This window comes from Lactuca sativa, chromosome 9 (assembly GCF_002870075.4).
Source record: "Lactuca sativa cultivar Salinas chromosome 9, Lsat_Salinas_v11, whole genome shotgun sequence".
In the NCBI taxonomy this organism is placed as follows: Eukaryota; Viridiplantae; Streptophyta; class Magnoliopsida; order Asterales; family Asteraceae; genus Lactuca; species Lactuca sativa.
This window is the reverse complement of record NC_056631.2, coordinates 468079-485533: the sequence shown is the minus strand read 5'-3', so window position 1 is coordinate 485533 and position 17455 is coordinate 468079. Positions and strand designations below refer to the sequence as shown.

Sequence of the window (17455 nt, the reverse complement as noted above, 5' to 3'; positions counted from 1 at the left end):
TTTTGTTTTAAATCTTTGCGATTCATCCGTTTTTTTGGCATATCCAACCCCGTAAAGCGGGGTTCTTCCCTAGCTGATATTAAAAATAAAAGATATGTTATATACCGGATTAAGTTAATATCATGTAAATTGTCTTTTTTTTTTCCCAACACTTAGCGCCCCTTAAATGATATAGGGCTATAGGCTAATTTATTTTTTCATCTTTGCCATTATTTACACCAATATTAAAATATCTATATTTGTTTTAATACATAATTATCTTTTGTTTTTTTATTACTTTTATACTATCATCTTTATTTTCTAGGAGGGGTTATAAAATCAAAAAATATTATTTTTCTAACGAGCATTCTACAAAAAAAAAAAAAAGAATCAACATATTACAACTTCAAACAAATGTATATAAAATCGAAAATTATTATTTTTAATCTTTGTCGTTATATACACTAATATTATTTCTTTTATACAAATTAAAAAAATATATTATCTTTTTAAGATAGTATCTTTTTTTAACAAAAAAATTCCAACTTCAAACTATGGTATATAAAATCGCAAATATATTATTGTCCAATAAAAATATTCAGACTGATCGCTTATCAATTTTTCTCTTCAACCATTCCATCTTCAAGATACTTTCCAACACTAAGAAATCAGTTATATGTCGAACTAGTAATTTAAATATTTTTATTGGACAATACTTTATTTGTGATTTGATATATATTAATTTGAAGTTGTATTTATTTTGTTAAGTGATTGGATGTGTAATAATAGTTTATCTAATTAATATATTTATCAAAAAATGATTAGAAAATCTTTTTATTCAAATGAGGCTGGATCTTTACTTCTTAAAAGGAATTAGGTATTAGAAAAATTAAATATAAAATGACTCTGCGATGTAAAGAATAACAAAGAAGAAATAAAAAAAATTAAAAAAAAAGGTTAGTTCAGGTCGTTTAAATGAGTCCCAAATACAAGGAAAAAAATATTTTACAAGTTTTAGGTTGTGTTTGGCGCGCCAAAGCTAGCTGATAAGCTAGCTTATTTTTCGAGTTTTTTATGTTGTCGTGTTTGGTAAAGCTACTTAGACTAGCTTTTTATGAGCCTTTTTAAAATTTTCCAAATACACCTCTTAATTAATTATAAAAATACATACTCTTACATGTCTTTTTATGTAATTTTATATATTTCAGCTAGTTTTACCAAACGTTATTTTTTTATCAGTTAACTTTTCAGCTAGAAACTAGCTTTTTATTTAACAGCTAGTTTTTCAACTAATACGTCAAACATACCCTTAATGTTAATTAAAAATGGTAAGTAAGTATCAGCCCATATTAAAATGGTTAATTAGATAAGGGTAAAACTGGAAAGATATATGAATTTAAGTGGATGGATTAATAGTTGCAGTGGAAGAATCAACCTCCTTTCATAAAAGGAGATGCTATGAAAGGAGATGCTAATTGAATAATTGAGTATCCTAAATCCAAGGGAGAAAATCATGTGAAGCTTTGACCAGCCTCTCTCCAGCCGTGCTCTTCAAGGAAATCTTATCTCTCTCTCTCTTCCTCTTTTCTTTGGTTTTGATGATGACATTCAATGTCTTGGCAAATTGGCAATTCCCCACCCACCCTTACATATATAAAATATATATATATATGTACATGTATTCTTGCTTTTTCGTCATCCAAGGTTCTACAACTGCTTGCTCTGCAACTCCCTCCCACCTTCATCCAATCATAAACTAATTACACTGTGAGCTCTGATTTCTTATATTTTAGCAGCAACTTTAAATTTTCTATTTATTTTCTCATGGATTGTGTGATATAGAGGGAATGGAAAACAAACCATCACCTTATGTATCTATCAGTCCATTCATAATATACATACTCCTATATCACAAGCTGGGTTTTCTTTTAACATCGATCGTCTCTTTCACCTGACTCTGCCTCCGCAGATAAATAATTTTATTTATTTATTTATTTGATCAATTCGGATTCGGTTTGGCATCTGGATCTGTTTCATCCGTTGGAATTACGCAACGTGAGTCAAACCCTAAAACCATCTAATCTAATCTGATTAACATCATTTGCCTCGTTTAATGTCTTATTGCTCTGTCTGGTACGTCTTACTTTCATTCATGGCATTTCCATGATCCGGTCCGTTTACTTTTCCTTCACACTTTCCCTGCCTTGCTTTACAGTAGATATTCCTTCTTTTAGTTTTGTTTCACTTTACTCTTTTTGTTACTAAAAATTAACTCGGATTTGATTTCCCGATATTTGCATTCTGATTTTTATTTTTTTTTAATTTTTTTTCTACAGACAGGTGGTACATCATTTTGGCTGCAAATCTAGCACTTGAACGGAGTCTACAGGATGAGCTCCGGTGGTAAAGGAAAGGAAAAGGACGAGCCCTCTAACTCCACCACCACCACCGACGGCGCTGATGGTGATGGTGATGGTTTACAACCTGAACAAGAATCCCGATCAAACAGGAAAAAAGAAAAAGAGACCCCCAATGCCAATAGTGTCCCATTCTACAAGCTGTTTGCTTTTGCTGATTCCACTGATTACATGCTGATGATCGCTGGTACCATAGGCGCCATCGGTAATGGAGCTTGCATGCCCCTCATGACTATTCTTTTCGGCGACCTTATAGATTCTTTTGGTGAGAACCAGAATAACGACGATGTCGTCCGTGTTGTTTCCAAGGTACGTATAGCTTATATGTATGTTTAATTGGTTATTGGTGGGCTAGGCAGAATGTTTTATGACAAAGTACAAGTATTATTAATTGTTAGGTATCGCTGAAATTTGTTTACCTGGCTATTGGGGCTGGTTTGGCAGCCTTCTTCCGTAAGTAGATCAAATCCTAGCTATTTCTTAAAACTTGGTTATATGGATCTATATATCAGCTTTTTCTAATTAGGCATGTTATGTATGTACGTATGTAGAGGTGTCAATGTGGATGGTAACGGGAGAAAGACAGGCTGCAAGAATAAGGAATCTGTATCTAAAAACCATATTGAGACAAGATGTGTCCTTCTTTGACAAGGAAACAAACACAGGGGAGGTTGTTGGCAGGATGTCTGGGGATACCGTCCTCATACAAGATGCCATGGGGGAAAAGGTTCTTAATTTAATTTCTATAACTAGTTACATTATTATTATTATTATTATTATTATTATTATTATTATTATTATTATTATAACTAGTTGTTGGTTTTGTTTGCAGGTTGGAAAATTCACTCAGCTACTGGCAACATTTGTGGGAGGTTTTGTGATAGCATTTGTGAAGGGATGGCTTCTTACGCTTGTCATGTTAACCTCGATTCCTCCATTGGTGATTTCTGGTGGAATGATGTCACTACTTATATCCAAGATGGCATCACGGGGACAAACCGCTTATGCTAAAGCAGCCAATGTAGTCGAACAGACAATCGGCTCAATCAGGACGGTAATATATATATATATATATATATATATATATATATATATATATATATATATATATATATATATATATATATATATATATATATATATATATATCATGCTATATGATTGGTTTTTAAAAAATATAAAATAAAATAGGTTGCTTCGTTCACCGGGGAGAAAAAAGCTGTTGCGGATTACAATAAATCGCTTGTAGATGCTTACAAGTCTGGTGTGAATGAAGGCCTGGCTGCTGGGCTTGGTTTTGGAACGATGATGTTGATCGTGTTCTGTAGTTATGCCTTGGCTGTTTGGTATGGTGCAAAGATGATACTGGAAAAAGGCTACACCGGGGGGGATGTGGTCAACGTAATTTTTGCAGTGCTCACCGGATCCATGTACATGATTTCTTTCTTTCTTTTGTCTTTCTTGAATCTTAAATCTCAAATCTCAACTAAATAGGTAAATAAATAAATTGTGTGCCCTGCAGGTCTCTTGGTCAGGCGTCTCCCTGTTTGAGTGCATTTGCTGCTGGCCGAGCAGCAGCATACAAGATGTTTGAAACCATAAACAGAAAGCCTGAAATAGATGCATACGACACAAAAGGGAAAGTACTGAGTGATATCCGTGGTGATGTGGAGTTAAAGGATGTGTATTTTAGTTATCCTGCAAGACCAGATGAGGAAATATTTAGTGGCTTCTCTCTTTTCATCCCTAGTGGGACGACTGCAGCTTTGGTAGGAGAAAGTGGAAGTGGAAAGTCAACTGTGATCAGCCTGATTGAGAGATTTTATGATCCTAAAGCAGGGGAAGTTCTCATCGATGATATTAATCTCAAACAATTCCAGCTGAAATGGATAAGGGAGAAAATTGGTCTTGTTAGCCAAGAACCGGTCCTGTTTGCATCCAGCATCAAGGATAACATCATGTACGGGAAAGATGGTGCGTCTATGGATGAGATTAGAGTTGCGGTCGAGCTAGCAAATGCTGCTAAATTTATCGATAAACTACCTCAGGTCCGTTTCTATTTGCCATTTGCCATTTGCTTTGCTTGCTTGTTATATATATAATTTATTACTGATATTGATTTTGTTTGTTTGTTTGTTTGTTTGTTTGTTTAACTAGGGCCTGGACACCATGGTTGGTGAGCATGGAACACAGCTTTCTGGTGGACAGAAGCAAAGAATTGCCATAGCCAGAGCAATTCTTAAAGATCCCAGAATCCTACTCCTTGATGAAGCAACAAGTGCACTGGATGCAGAATCTGAGAGAGTTGTGCAGGAGGCGTTGGACAGGATTATGGTGAATAGGACAACCATCATTGTAGCACATCGTCTAAGCACAGTAAGAAATGCCGACATGATTGCAGTCATTCATAGGGGAAAGATGGTTGAGAAAGGTAGGTCCCTACTCCTAGTTTAATTCACATACAAAACATCATCACCATGGCTAAGGGCTTATGAATTGTGGGTTGCAGGATCACATTTGGAGCTAGTCAAGGATCCTGAAGGAGCATACGCTCAACTTATAAAACTGCAAGAAGTTAGTAGGGACTCAAGAAAGCAGCAGCTGGGGTCAGAGGACCCCCCAACCCCAAGTAGTGATAATAAAAGGTACCTGCGGTCGATAAGCCGAGGATCATCATCTAGCATAGGAAACAGCAGCCGGCACTCGATTTCCAACTCTTTTGGCATGCCTACACAACTCGCTGTGGCTGCTGAATCCATGGATGTTGAAGCTGCTTCAGACGAAGAAAAGGCAGCACCCAAAGTGCCACTCCGACGACTTGCCTATCTCAACAAGCCAGAGATACCGGTACTCATAATGGGTACCATAGCTGCTATCGTCAATGGAGCAGTCCTCCCGGTTTTTGGCATTCTGATTTCCAGCATGATCAAGACATTCTATGAGCCCCCACATAAAATGAAAAAGGATGCTCGATTCTGGGCTCTAATGTATGTAGTCCTCGGGGTGGTATCTTTTTTAGCTTATCCTGGGAGATCATATTTTTTCTCTATTGCTGGTTCTAAGCTAATAAGAAGGATCAGATCTCTATGCTTTGAGAAGGTGATACGGATGGAAGTGGGTTGGTTTGATAAGCCAGAAAACTCCAGCGGGGCAATCGGTGCCAGGCTGTCGGCAGATGCAGCCAGCCTTCGTGGTTTGGTCGGCGATGCACTTGCTCAGCTTGTTCAGGATTCATCGTCTGCTGCTGCTGGTTTAGCCATTGCATTTGTAGCATGCTGGCAGTTGGCTCTCATCATGCTTGCTCTCATCCCTCTCATAGGACTCAATGGATTTGTTCAGGTGAAATTCATGAAAGGCTTCAGTGCGGATGCTAAGATGATGTATGAGGAAGCAAGCCAGGTGGCAAACGATGCGGTTGGGAGCATAAGGACGGTCGCGTCTTTTTGCGCAGAAGAGAAAGTAATGCAACTTTACAGAAATAAATGCGAGGGTCCCAAGAAAGCGGGGATACAGCAAGGTTTGATCAGCGGGATTGGGTTTGGAGTGTCATTTTTCTTGCTTTTCTGTGTGTATGCAGCAAGCTTTTATGCTGGGGCTCGGCTTGTTGAGGCTGGAAAGACCACCTTCTCAGATGTTTTCAGGGTATTCTTTGCTCTCACGATGGCAGCCATAGCAGTGTCCCAGTCAAGCTCATTTGCCCCAGATACAAGCAAAGCCAAGACTTCTGCTGTCTCTGTGTTTGCCATTCTAGACCGCAAGTCAGAGATAGACCCAAGTGATGAATCCGGAACGACATTGGATAATGTCAAGGGGGAAATCGAGCTTCGTCACATCAGCTTCAAGTATCCCACCAGACCTGATGTTCAGATATTCCGTGATCTATGCTTAACCATCCACAGTGGCAAGGTACCTACCTGGTTTAATTTAATCTAATTATTTACCTCTTGATGTTGATGTTGATGTTGGTGTTGGTGTTGATGTTGATGTTCATCAGACAGTGGCATTGGTTGGAGAGAGTGGAAGTGGGAAATCAACAGTGATCTCGCTGTTGCAAAGATTTTATAATCCAGACTCTGGCAGTATCACGCTGGATGGGATCGAGATACAAAAGTTTCAACTCAAGTGGCTGAGGCTGCAGATGGGTCTGGTGAGCCAAGAGCCAATCTTGTTCAATGACACCATCCGATCCAACATTGCTTATGGAAAAGATGGTGATGCCACAGAGTCTGAAATAATAGCTGCTTCCGAGTTGGCAAATGCCCACAAGTTCATCAGCAGCTTACACCAGGTCAGTCATCAGACCATCTATTAGCACTATTATTTGAAATATATATATATATATATATATATATATATATATATATATATATATATATATATATATATATATTATCTCTCTGTCTCTGATATAATAATGGATATGAATGAAAAATTAGGGCTATGACACGGTGGTAGGGGAAAGAGGGGTGCAGATGTCGGGTGGGCAGAAGCAGAGAGTGGCGATTGCAAGGGCTATTGTGAAAAGTCCAAAGATACTATTGTTGGATGAGGCTACAAGTGCACTGGATGCAGAGTCAGAAAGGGTGGTTCAAGATGCGTTGGACAGAGTGATGGTCAACAGGACCACAGTTGTGGTTGCTCATAGGTTGTCCACCATCAAGGGAGCTGATGTCATTGCGGTGGTCAAGAATGGAGTCATTGTTGAGAAAGGGAAGCATGAAAAACTAATTAATATCAAGGATGGATTCTATGCATCTTTAGTTGCTCTTCACATGACCGCTTCCACTTAAATTTATATTTTGAGCTATTAACCAATTGAATTAAATTGTATTCCATTTTGTTTTCTGTAATATCCAAATATGAAGTTTGTAAAGTTTTGAAGAAAATAGAATGAACAACTGCTTTGTTGAAAACATGTCTTGAAGATTAGAATCATTTTTTGTAATATCCAAAGTATCAACATTCAACAAAGAATCATGTATTTCATTTCCTTTAACCAAAAATATTCTGTCCTGTTGGATATTACAGTTTGGTGGTTGACTACATGTAGTTTTCAAACATATTATTAGTATTTACAAAATGCATAACATAAAATAAAAGAGATTGAGAGTCATAATAACCTCTTCACAATCACAATCACAATCAGAATCACATCCTCCTTATTCTTATGACTTACGAGCCAACCAGCATCATAAAAATAGAATTCCCTTTTTCCTACACGCTAGCTACTCACTTTAAACCTAAAAGCTGTGTCATATTGTTCACGTACCAAAAGAAAGTGACAAAACCAGTGTAGACCTCCTCTGTCTTTCTAAAAATACAAACAACTGAAACTGAACTTCACGTCCCTTTTTCCAGATATCAACCTCCCACCCATCATCATAAGTATGTCATGTCAAACTTCCCTTCCTACATAATTTGATTTCCATCATCATGTATACTGAATGTTAATAAAATAAAGCTGTCCTATCATTCACATAAGATGAGGTTGATATTTATTTTGTAAATAATATTCGTTGTTAGCATTTTCATACAACAAAGTGATAAGCATGAATTCACCAACTATATATCTTGTGTCATTTGGAGATAAAAGATTATTTATGAGGGGAGGAGAGGGGAGGGGATGACATACCAACTTTATTCTCTCTAAGAAGGATAAGGAAGCATCTTGCAATTAAAACTATCATGCAAAAGCTGGTTGATAGCGTCCCTGAATTTGAGATAGTCATCAATGGTGTTGTAAACCTGATGAGAAATCCTAGCATAGCCGGTGATAAAATCAGCACTACCACCCTCGACCTCCTCTGCTGCTGCTGTGTCTTTCAATGGCTGGTAGTGTATAGGAACTTCCACCTTAAATTGGTCTCTCAGATGATTTCTTAACCTAGAAGCATCACCATCGCTTAAAACCCCCAATGAAGAAGGCAGGCCGACCATGGCCATGCTAGGACACATTTCAGGAGGCGACCCCAGGCTGGTCCCCCAAGCCTTAGCCAGCATCTCTGCCATTTCAACAACAGCTTCATGATTCCTATCCCTAATTCCATCCATCCCCCCTTCAAACCTGTTGATGAAATCTATAACCTCCGGGACAAGCAGCTGAGAGCTGTAATCCCGTGTACCTATCCAGGCACTCTCTATGGCGAGTCCATTTCCATATTCATGCGACACCACAGGGTGGTGCAGCTCCGAGGAGGATAAAGAAGATTTCCGGCAGTAAAGAAGAGCCACGGATGGTGGGCAGAAAAACCACTTGTGTAAGTTACTGACGTAGAAATCAGCCCCTATATCCTTCACATCAACCGAGACACTACCAACCGCGTGGGCAGCATCCACAAACACCTGGCTCACTCCTTCTTCCCTGCAAATCTTTACCAACTCACGAACTGGAATTATGAGAGAGGGCATGGAGGTTATGTGATCAATTATGGCTAACCTAACTTTCCTACCGTTGGCCTTGCCCCTTGCCAAACCCTTTCTAAATTCGGAGATTATTTCTTCGTTGGACTTGATAGGGAAAGGAAGATGTACCACGATAACGGAGCCACCTGCACGGGTCACATAAGCCTCGATGGATTTCTTCACGGCTTGGAAAGCACAGTGAAGCATGACGACAGCGTCTCCTTTGTGGAAACGGCCTTCCGCGAATGCCCATCCAACCTGCTGGAGAACAATCGCTGCGGCGGTGGTGGCATTGTCAACGATTGATACTTCAGAGACGTCATCGGCGTTGATAATGTCCTTGATTAGGGTTCGGGAACGGAGGATTTGGGTAGGTAGTTGGTTGAAGAAGAAATCGTCGGGTTGTTGAAGAAACTTGAGCTGCCACCGTTTCTGGGCTGCGATGATGGAACCTGGGCAGCTGCCGAAGCTGCCGTTGTTTAGACGGGCAACGCCATGCTGGTGATGGGCGAATTCTTGTTGAATTTGGGATTGAGTAATGAATGATGATAGTTTAGGTTTCTTCGGAAGATGGATATGGTTGCTGTTCTCTTCGGGGTCGTCTCTATGGGTTCTAATTTCACCCATTTTCTCTGTATCTTGTTCCTAGGGTTTCATGTGAAGGGCTGCACTGTTTGTGTCAAATTAGCACCGGACAGAAACCGGATGCCTTTCTTTTTCTTTTTATTCATTAGACCAGGGAGTGGTTCATTACACTAGACGGAGGGGGTGGGGTCTGGACAGCACTCTTCTTACCATATTGGCAGAAAGTGTACCTTGGTGCGGTAGAAAGTTCTAAGAGATCATTCTTTCAAACAACGTAATCGGTTCTTTTTTCTTACCTCCTTTTAATTGGTCCTTTTTATTTATTAAAAAAAAAAATAAATAATACTTAATTGTGGCATCACTCCTTAGGTGTGGTATGAAACCACATTTTTATGGTAACAGGTGAGGTGGCGCCTACGTGTCATTGCGGTTTCATGAGGGAGTGCGGAACCACTCCCTCCAACCTTATTGTGCGATCATCACATTTCTTGTGTTCAAAGTCATATATATATATATATATATATATATATATATATAGAGAGAGAGAGAGAGATAATCATTTGAGAACTTATAATTTTCCGAGAACCCGAGAACTAAAAGTGGACCATCAGATTAAAACAATTAAGGGCTAAGATCTTTTATGGCACTTTTGTAGATAAATGGAAAATTAAACAAGGGGGTATGGTTCTGAAATTAATCTAAGGGCATTTATGGTACTGAAAAGATCATTCCTCCCAAATCAATCGATGCCCTCTTTCTCTCAAATCCATCGATCGTATTCTTCTCATCATCCCTCTTTCTCTTATAGTTTCATCGTCGATCGTTGCCCAAGAACCAACATCCATCATCTGAAATCTATGGTTTCCTTCCTATTCATTGAATCGAGAAAGGTGAAGACTTTACACGACTCATTGAAATCTAAGATCCTTTGAATCTGAATTCTAAGCCATAAAATTCTGCGACTTTTCTGTTTAGGTCGTCTCATCATCGACGAGCACATTGCAAGGTGAAATTTAGGCTACCAGATTATCGATCGGCTTCCTCCTCCCTTCATCGGCCACCTCTACCATTGTCGACTGCCAATCTACCCACAGATCCTCCTGGATAAATTTCTGAACTCGTGCTTTGTGATTTGCACTTCAGTAGCTCTTTCCACCTCTGTCTTCATTATCGATGTGCACTCAGTTGCCGCTTTCATTGTCGTTGCGCCTAGGAAGTTGCAGATTGTTGACCTCGCCATTGTTCGTCTTTTCTAGGAGAATAATCTTTCTGTTCGTCTACATTACCAATTTAGTTTCCAGGTATTTAGCTTTCTTGTTCCAATTTTGATGGATACTTGTTTTATGTCCTTCATTGTGTTTGTTGGATTTGATACATAGTGATCAAATCGAGTTATTAAGCACAATTGTTTTTGTAGTATAGTATAACCGTAAATGATCCAACACTTTTGCACATATTTTTAAATTTTAATGCTCATTTCATGAGATCATTAGAAAAAGCTACATGTTATGAACTTACAATCCTTAATTGCCTACATTTGGCTTGTTGATTTCGTGGAATCAACTGATCTTTAATATTATGCGGTTTAGACAGGATGTGTTTACTCTGGATGTGTTGGAGGTGCCTCAAGGATTTGGATCAGGCTTTGTTTGGGATACCTAAAGGTCATTTTGTCACAAATTATCATGTTATACATGGTGCATCCGATCTCAGGTTTGTTGTTTTTCGTATTTCCATTGTGTTGAAATGTGGCTGGATTGATTACCTTTTTCCCTGTGAATTCATAACTTTTATCTGATAAGATTGAAATGATGTATGCTTGTTCAGGGTAACTTTGGTTGGTCATACCACTTATGATGCTTTCTATCTCATTATTCCTATTGTCTCTCTATTTCTTTCAAAAATATTTTGCAATTGGACGTGATGAAGGGAAGGAACAAAACAAAGGTAGTACAGATTATTTGGTTGATGCTTTATGGATTGCATAACATCATGATTAAGTTAGTGGTACTGCAAAACATGTAGTTAAATGAAAGATTCGGAATGGATGGCGATAGATCAAAAGGAGGTGAAAACTAGTTGTATTTTATCAAAACTTTATCTTTTAAGTGTGTTTATTGTGTGAAATTGTCAGATTTGTCGTGTTGAAGACATAGTTGAGAACGACATATTTAAGGGATGTCAAAGAGAAAATCTCATCTTCACACCAAGAGCTTCTGGAACAAATGCAGTTGTAATTAGAGGTGCATTAAGAGCTGAAAGACCAAAGTTGTTTACTGTAATCTTACTTGAAAGTTTGAAAAAACAACCTCCCGAAAGCCAAGAGTTACTTTCAAAAGTAAGATTTTAGGTTTTACTTTTATTCATGCAAATTTACATTTTTACCCTTGATAAAGTAGATGTATTACTTTTTTCCGTTTCTTTCAGGTAATGAATGTGACTGAAACCCCCAAATAATGATCATCTCCCATTGATTGAATCCCGTAGTTGTGGAAAATCTTAAAAATAAGCTTTTTATTATCATTTTTTCACATATTTAGCTTGTTTATATTATTATAATTTTTTATTTTGATTTGTTTTAGGTTGTGTAACATGGATATATTATCTTAGGAATAGGCTCCGACTTCTGATTGAAGTTCTATGTCCACCTACCCCACCGATGATTCACTCATCGAGTCTGTCGGTTTCCCTATACCTTTACAAATTCGGAGCCTATTCCTGGAAGGTAAATTTATTCTTCACCCTGAAATGTAACCATTTACACACATACAAAAAAATATTTCTCTCACTACTCAATTCCTTGGAATTCTAGTTGGTTAGATATTTACATGTGAATGTTATGTGGTATATTCACATGTGAATATTGCATTAGGATTCACATGTAAATATTACATGATATATCCATATGTGAATATAATATAACATATTCACATGTAAATCACAAGTGAATCACATAATAATTATATGTGATTCACATGTAATTACTATATGAATCACATGTAATTAACATATGAATCACATGTGATTCACATGTAATTCACATATTAATCATATTTGATTCACGTGTAAATCACATGTGATTTTACATCTGAATCACATGTGATTTACATGTGAATCAAATGTGATTAATATGTGATTCACATGTAAATCACATATGATTCACATATGATTCACATGTAAGTCACATGTGATTCACATATTAAATCACATTTGATTCACATGTAAATCTCATGTGATTCACATATGAATCACATGTGATTCACATATTAATCTTATTTGATTCACATGTAAATCGCATGTGATTCATATGAAAATCAAAGGTAAGTCACATATGATGTCATATGTAAATGTGATTCATATGTGAATCACATGTGATTTATATGTGAATCTGTAACGTCCCAAAAATACGAGCCAAAAATTTCATTTTAAAACATACCATTTGCAAAACATTATAAATAAAACATTCACGGATCATGACATTTCATAAAAGATGCTGTTTGTCTGGAAACCATTTCGTAAAACATAATACTATCAGAGTACAAAACCCCAGGAGAATCCCATAGAGCGGAATACAAAGCGTGTGTGTGATGTACCGCTACCGTGTCGGCTCCTTCCCCTTTGAAAAAGAGGTACCTGAAACCAAAACTGAAAACTATAAGCATGAAGCTTAGTGAGTTTCCCCCATATTACCACATACCATACAATTATATATCATACACACTACCGGGCAATTATGGGGTGCCCGACCTACCCGGTACAGCCATTCTGGGGTGCCGACCTACCCGTGTCGAGCCGTTTTGGGGTGCTGACTACCCATGTCAAGCCATTCTGGGGGGCTGACTACCCATCGGCCCTAACAACCGATCCTCGGGGACTATTTCACCCCCTACTGCTACTATCACATATATCATAACATAACATATTATCAGACATATCTGGGGTGTCCGATCTACCCTTTGGTCCTAACGACCGAACTTGGGGACTATTCCCCTCATACTTCCGCTATCACATATAACATACCATGCCAGCATATAAACATATCATCACATACTGTCAGACATATCTAGAGTGTTTGACCTACCCTTCGGTCCTAACAACCGAACTCTACTACTATCACATATACATATCATGCTAGCATATAACATATCAGGTAGTAGCAAACCTAGATGATATCACAAAGACAATCATCTAACATACAACTCCCACTGGTGGGCCGACATTGTGGCCATAGACCCACCGCTACTGGAAGGTAACCCACCTCAAAGTAGTTGATGATCTGTGTGGGAACTGACTGTCTTCTGCTGCTGCCGCTCCGGAAATCCTCCGACTATAATTCCCACAAAACCCTTAGTCAATTACTGCTAACCGACCTCAGGGTAAAATGACCATTTACCCCTTACCAATCAAGAGTCAAAGTCAAAGTCAACTGCCAGTTGGCCCGACTCGCCGAGTTGACTTGCCAACTCGCCGAGTCTCTATCCTTTTGTCCGACCATAAACCCGTCTCTACTCGTCGAGTTAAGCATTGACTCGACGAGTCCTCCTTCTAAAATAAAGGCCAATAGTCCTTCATCCTACTCGTCGAGTTGTATGAACAACTCGCCGAGTTCATCTTCATCCGAAGAACACTCTATGCTGAGACTCGCCGAGCTGTATGAACAACTCGTCGAGTCTGTTCTTGAGGCAAGAAGATTGCCTTGAACTCGCCGAGTCATGGCATTGACTCGCCGGGTTACTTCATGAGTGAGTCTGGCTTCCGACCCACTTAGTCACACCCCATGACTCACTACTCCAACCCGCAACACGAAAAAGGGGAAAAACTCAGGGACTCGCGACTCGACTCGCCGAGTCTGCCACATGCAAATGTTGGATTAGTGTCTAAGTCCATAACTATTTTGGTATATCCTTGACCCGATGGTGCATGGTCCTTTTAGGTTGCCTTCACCAAAGCAACTTGATTGGAGAAATAAATAAAGAGAGAGGTTATTATGCTTTATTAATATGTTATAAGAATAATATTTTAAAGGAGAAATCATATTTGTTTAATTAATATTGGTCAATAATTAATTAAGAATTAATTTTATGATCAAGTGTAATTAATTAAACTAGAGGGGCTGAATTGTAATTATGTGATAGTTGCAAAATAGGGCAATGGTTATCCTTGTTGAAGGATGGACGAATTCAAGGATAAGGATATCCTTAAAATCGTTCAAGGTCCAAGAGATAGGGATTTTCAAGGCTTATCTTATGGTTGCTTGATGAGCAAGTAACTAGATAAGGATAAGGACTGAAACCCTAATCCCAACCCTATATAAAGACCCCTAAGGCCTTAGGATTTCGTGCACTTGATCCCTAGAGCATCTAAGGACGAATTTCTACCTCTCTCCTCTCTCTTTATACCTTCTCCACTTGCTTATGGTGTTTGTAAGCCATTAGAGGAGTGACACTTGTGACTCTAAGCCTTCCAAAGTCAATTCAAGGAGATCTAGGATTGTTATTGCTACATAACAATCAAGGTAATATCTTAAACCTAAGTATATGTTAATATCGATTTCCATATGCTAGAATTAGGGTTTATAGTCTTGGATAACTTGCATGTACAATAGAGAAACCTAGATCCAAGCATTAGGGTTTGTATGAGCACATAGGATGTTCTTAGGACCAAAACCCATCAGTGGTATCAGAGCCTAGACTGGTTTCTATTGTATTGATGCTTGACATGTTTGAAAAATTCGTTTTTTTTGGTTTCTGGAGGCTGGACTCGCCGAGTCCATGCAGACTCGACGAGTCAACTCGTCAGATGGGGGTATCTTCGCGATTTCTTGTTGTTTTTGCTTATGGATAGTTACCTTATCATATTAGATCAATATAAATCCGATTTTATGATATATTTGACTATATTCTTGATCTAATTGAAGATATTTATCAATTAATAAGATAATTGTTTCCTTATGTGATAATTGATTAATTATTTTGACTAAATTGATAAATTGTTTTGCAAGAAATCATAAAATAAGTCAAATATGGATAATTATGTGATTAATTGTTAATTTAGATTATTTGTTAGTTGATCCTTGCTGTTATGAAAAGTTTCATATTTTCCCCTTAGGTTTTATAGTTTAAATTTGAACCCAAAAGTTTTGTTGTTTTGAAATTTAAATAGTTAAAACCCTAATGTTTTGAAAAAGGTTTCAAAACTTGCCCTCAGGTTTTGGAATTTAAATTTTGATTAAATGGTTTAATTTTGATGTATATTTAAATTCTAAACTCTAATGTGTTGAAATGTTTCAAAACTTGCCCTCAAGTTTTGGAATTTAAAAGTTGATTAAAAGTTTAATTAGGAATGTTAAATTCTAAAACTCTAGTATAGTTTTGAAAAAGTTCAAATCACACCCTTATGGTTTTATTAATTAATTAAGGTGTATAATTAAAAGAAGTTTAATAAATCCATAAAAGTTTAGGTTAACAATTTAATTGAATTAAAAGTATAATTGTTAAATTAAACCACCTAGTATTTTAAAAGTGTAAATACACCCTATACTATATATATATATATATATATATATATATATATATATATATATATATATATATATATACATTAAAAGTCTAACATTATATATATGTATGAGTAAAAGTCAGTCTTACCGTTAGTGGGTCTCATTCACGAAGCTGGTCTATAAGGGGCGTTTAAGGAAATTGCCTATAAAATGGTGATTGAATGGGTATCCACTCTTACCCACCGCACTCTTGACTAGTGGAGGGTCGTTAGCTGAACGGGTAGGATATGACAAAACCTTCCATTATAATTATAATGAAGTATAAAAGTAAGTAAATGATTTCATAAAATTCTCAATCTTAGTTACTTAGGCAAAAGTAAATTGATGCAATTCCATGAAATTACACTTTGTGCCCTTGCAAAGACGTTAGTGGAGCGTGTGTGGTTTACCGGCACACTAAATGGTTCTAAGCAAAGGTAGCAAAGGGTGACTCAATGTTTGTCATAGTTCGGTGGAGCGTGTGTGGTTTACCGGCACATCGAATAGGTGACTGTAACATGTGAGGGCACCATGTAAGTTTGCATGGTTATTCACACCCGCTTTGTGATCCTCGGCATCCCAATCACAAACAAGATGGGCATATCGAGATTTAAACATGCCATTGAAAGTTCAATGAATCTCAAAGGATCTAGGAGTTTTCATAGATTTAAAACTTAAATTTCTTTTTCGTTTTTCATGGTGGAAATTAGTGAATCGTCATTCACTTACCTTCAAATATTCTGCAATTAGGGTTACGGCATCCCTCTCCCGAGTTGTAGGATATTGTGTTGGGTCCTAGCCTTAGTATCTCATTTGGGTGATTTACTAAGGACTCAATCTATCAACTAACTTAAATTTGTTTCTCCTATTTTGTAGATGTCAAAGTTCGACAACTATGGCCTTCCCAAATCCCTTGGAACAAGCTTTCCACATGAAGATGATATTCCACGATTCGATCGAGGAACAAGAAATCATGCTTCACTTCCTCCTCCTCCTCCGATTATTCTCCCTAACCCACAAGTTCAAAGGCTTGAAAAGTTCAAGATCACTCAAGCCCTTTTGGCAAGTAAACATAAAGAAGGAAAGTCGGTGTGTGCACACGTCCTAGGGATGAAGTCACACATTGATAGGTTAAGAATGTTGGGATCCGTTGTCTGTAAGGAAATGGTTGTTGATTGGGTTATTCAGTCACTTCCTAACTCATATAGTGAGTTCTTAAGAGAGTACTATATGATGAACCGCGACGTGACCCTTATAGATCTCACCTATATGCTTATTTCTGCTGAATCAACAATGGTTTGGCGCAATAGAAAAGCAAAGTTGTTTGGTGAATCTGCCTTCAAGATCTCTATGGATATAGACAATGGCAACGAAAGACATGCTATGATCGAAAAATTTGATCATAAGAGAAAGACAATGTCTGAAGTAGTTCCATGTCATGTTCCAAAAGGGTCAATCTGCTTTTATTGCCAAGAGAAAGGGCATTGGAGACGAAGCTGCCCCATTTACCTAAGAGATCTAAGAGATGGGAGAG

The 17455-nt window shown here is 37.7% G+C and overlaps 2 protein-coding genes across 2 annotated transcripts; one reads left to right on the top strand and one right to left on the bottom strand.

The window, feature by feature from the left end:
• Nucleotides 1–1491: 1491 nt before the first annotated feature.
• Nucleotides 1492–7309, top strand: LOC111908773 (ABC transporter B family member 11-like). Its single transcript, XM_052767598.1, has 11 exons — nt 1492–1746; nt 2316–2705; nt 2795–2849; nt 2948–3123; nt 3229–3450; nt 3588–3826; nt 3919–4444; nt 4554–4827; nt 4906–6302; nt 6391–6684; nt 6833–7309. The coding sequence occupies exons 2-11, from the start codon at nt 2370–2372 to the stop codon at nt 7184–7186; spliced, it is 3873 nt and encodes a 1290-aa protein (XP_052623558.1). The 5' UTR covers nt 1492–1746; nt 2316–2369; the 3' UTR covers nt 7187–7309.
• A 190-nt stretch (nt 7310–7499) lies between these two features.
• Nucleotides 7500–9544, bottom strand: LOC111908772 (L-cysteine desulfhydrase). The gene is made up of 2 exons (XM_023904580.2): nt 8029–9544; nt 7500–7805 (listed from the first exon to the last, which is right to left on the bottom strand). Exon 1 carries the CDS (start codon nt 9423–9425, stop codon nt 8043–8045), a length of 1383 nt encoding a protein of 460 aa, XP_023760348.1. The 5' UTR covers nt 9426–9544; the 3' UTR covers nt 7500–7805; nt 8029–8042.
• Nucleotides 9545–17455: the final 7911 nt, after the last annotated feature.

What these genes read in the sequence shown, in the direction of transcription:
- LOC111908773 (XM_052767598.1), top strand. Translation starts at nt 2,370, where the DNA reads ATGAGCTCCGGTGGTAAAGGAAAGGAAAAGGACGAGCCCTCTAACTCC. An exon ending in TGGTTTGGCAGCCTTCTTCC is followed by an intron (nt 2,850 to 2,947) that starts GTAAGTAGATCA and finishes GTACGTATGTAG; the next exon opens with AGGTGTCAATGTGGATGGTA. An exon ending in TCATCAGCAGCTTACACCAG is followed by an intron (nt 6,685 to 6,832) that starts GTCAGTCATCAG and finishes ATGAAAAATTAG; the next exon opens with GGCTATGACACGGTGGTAGG.
- LOC111908772 (XM_023904580.2), bottom strand. Translation starts at nt 9,425, where the DNA reads ATGGGTGAAATTAGAACCCATAGAGACGACCCCGAAGAGAACAGCAAC.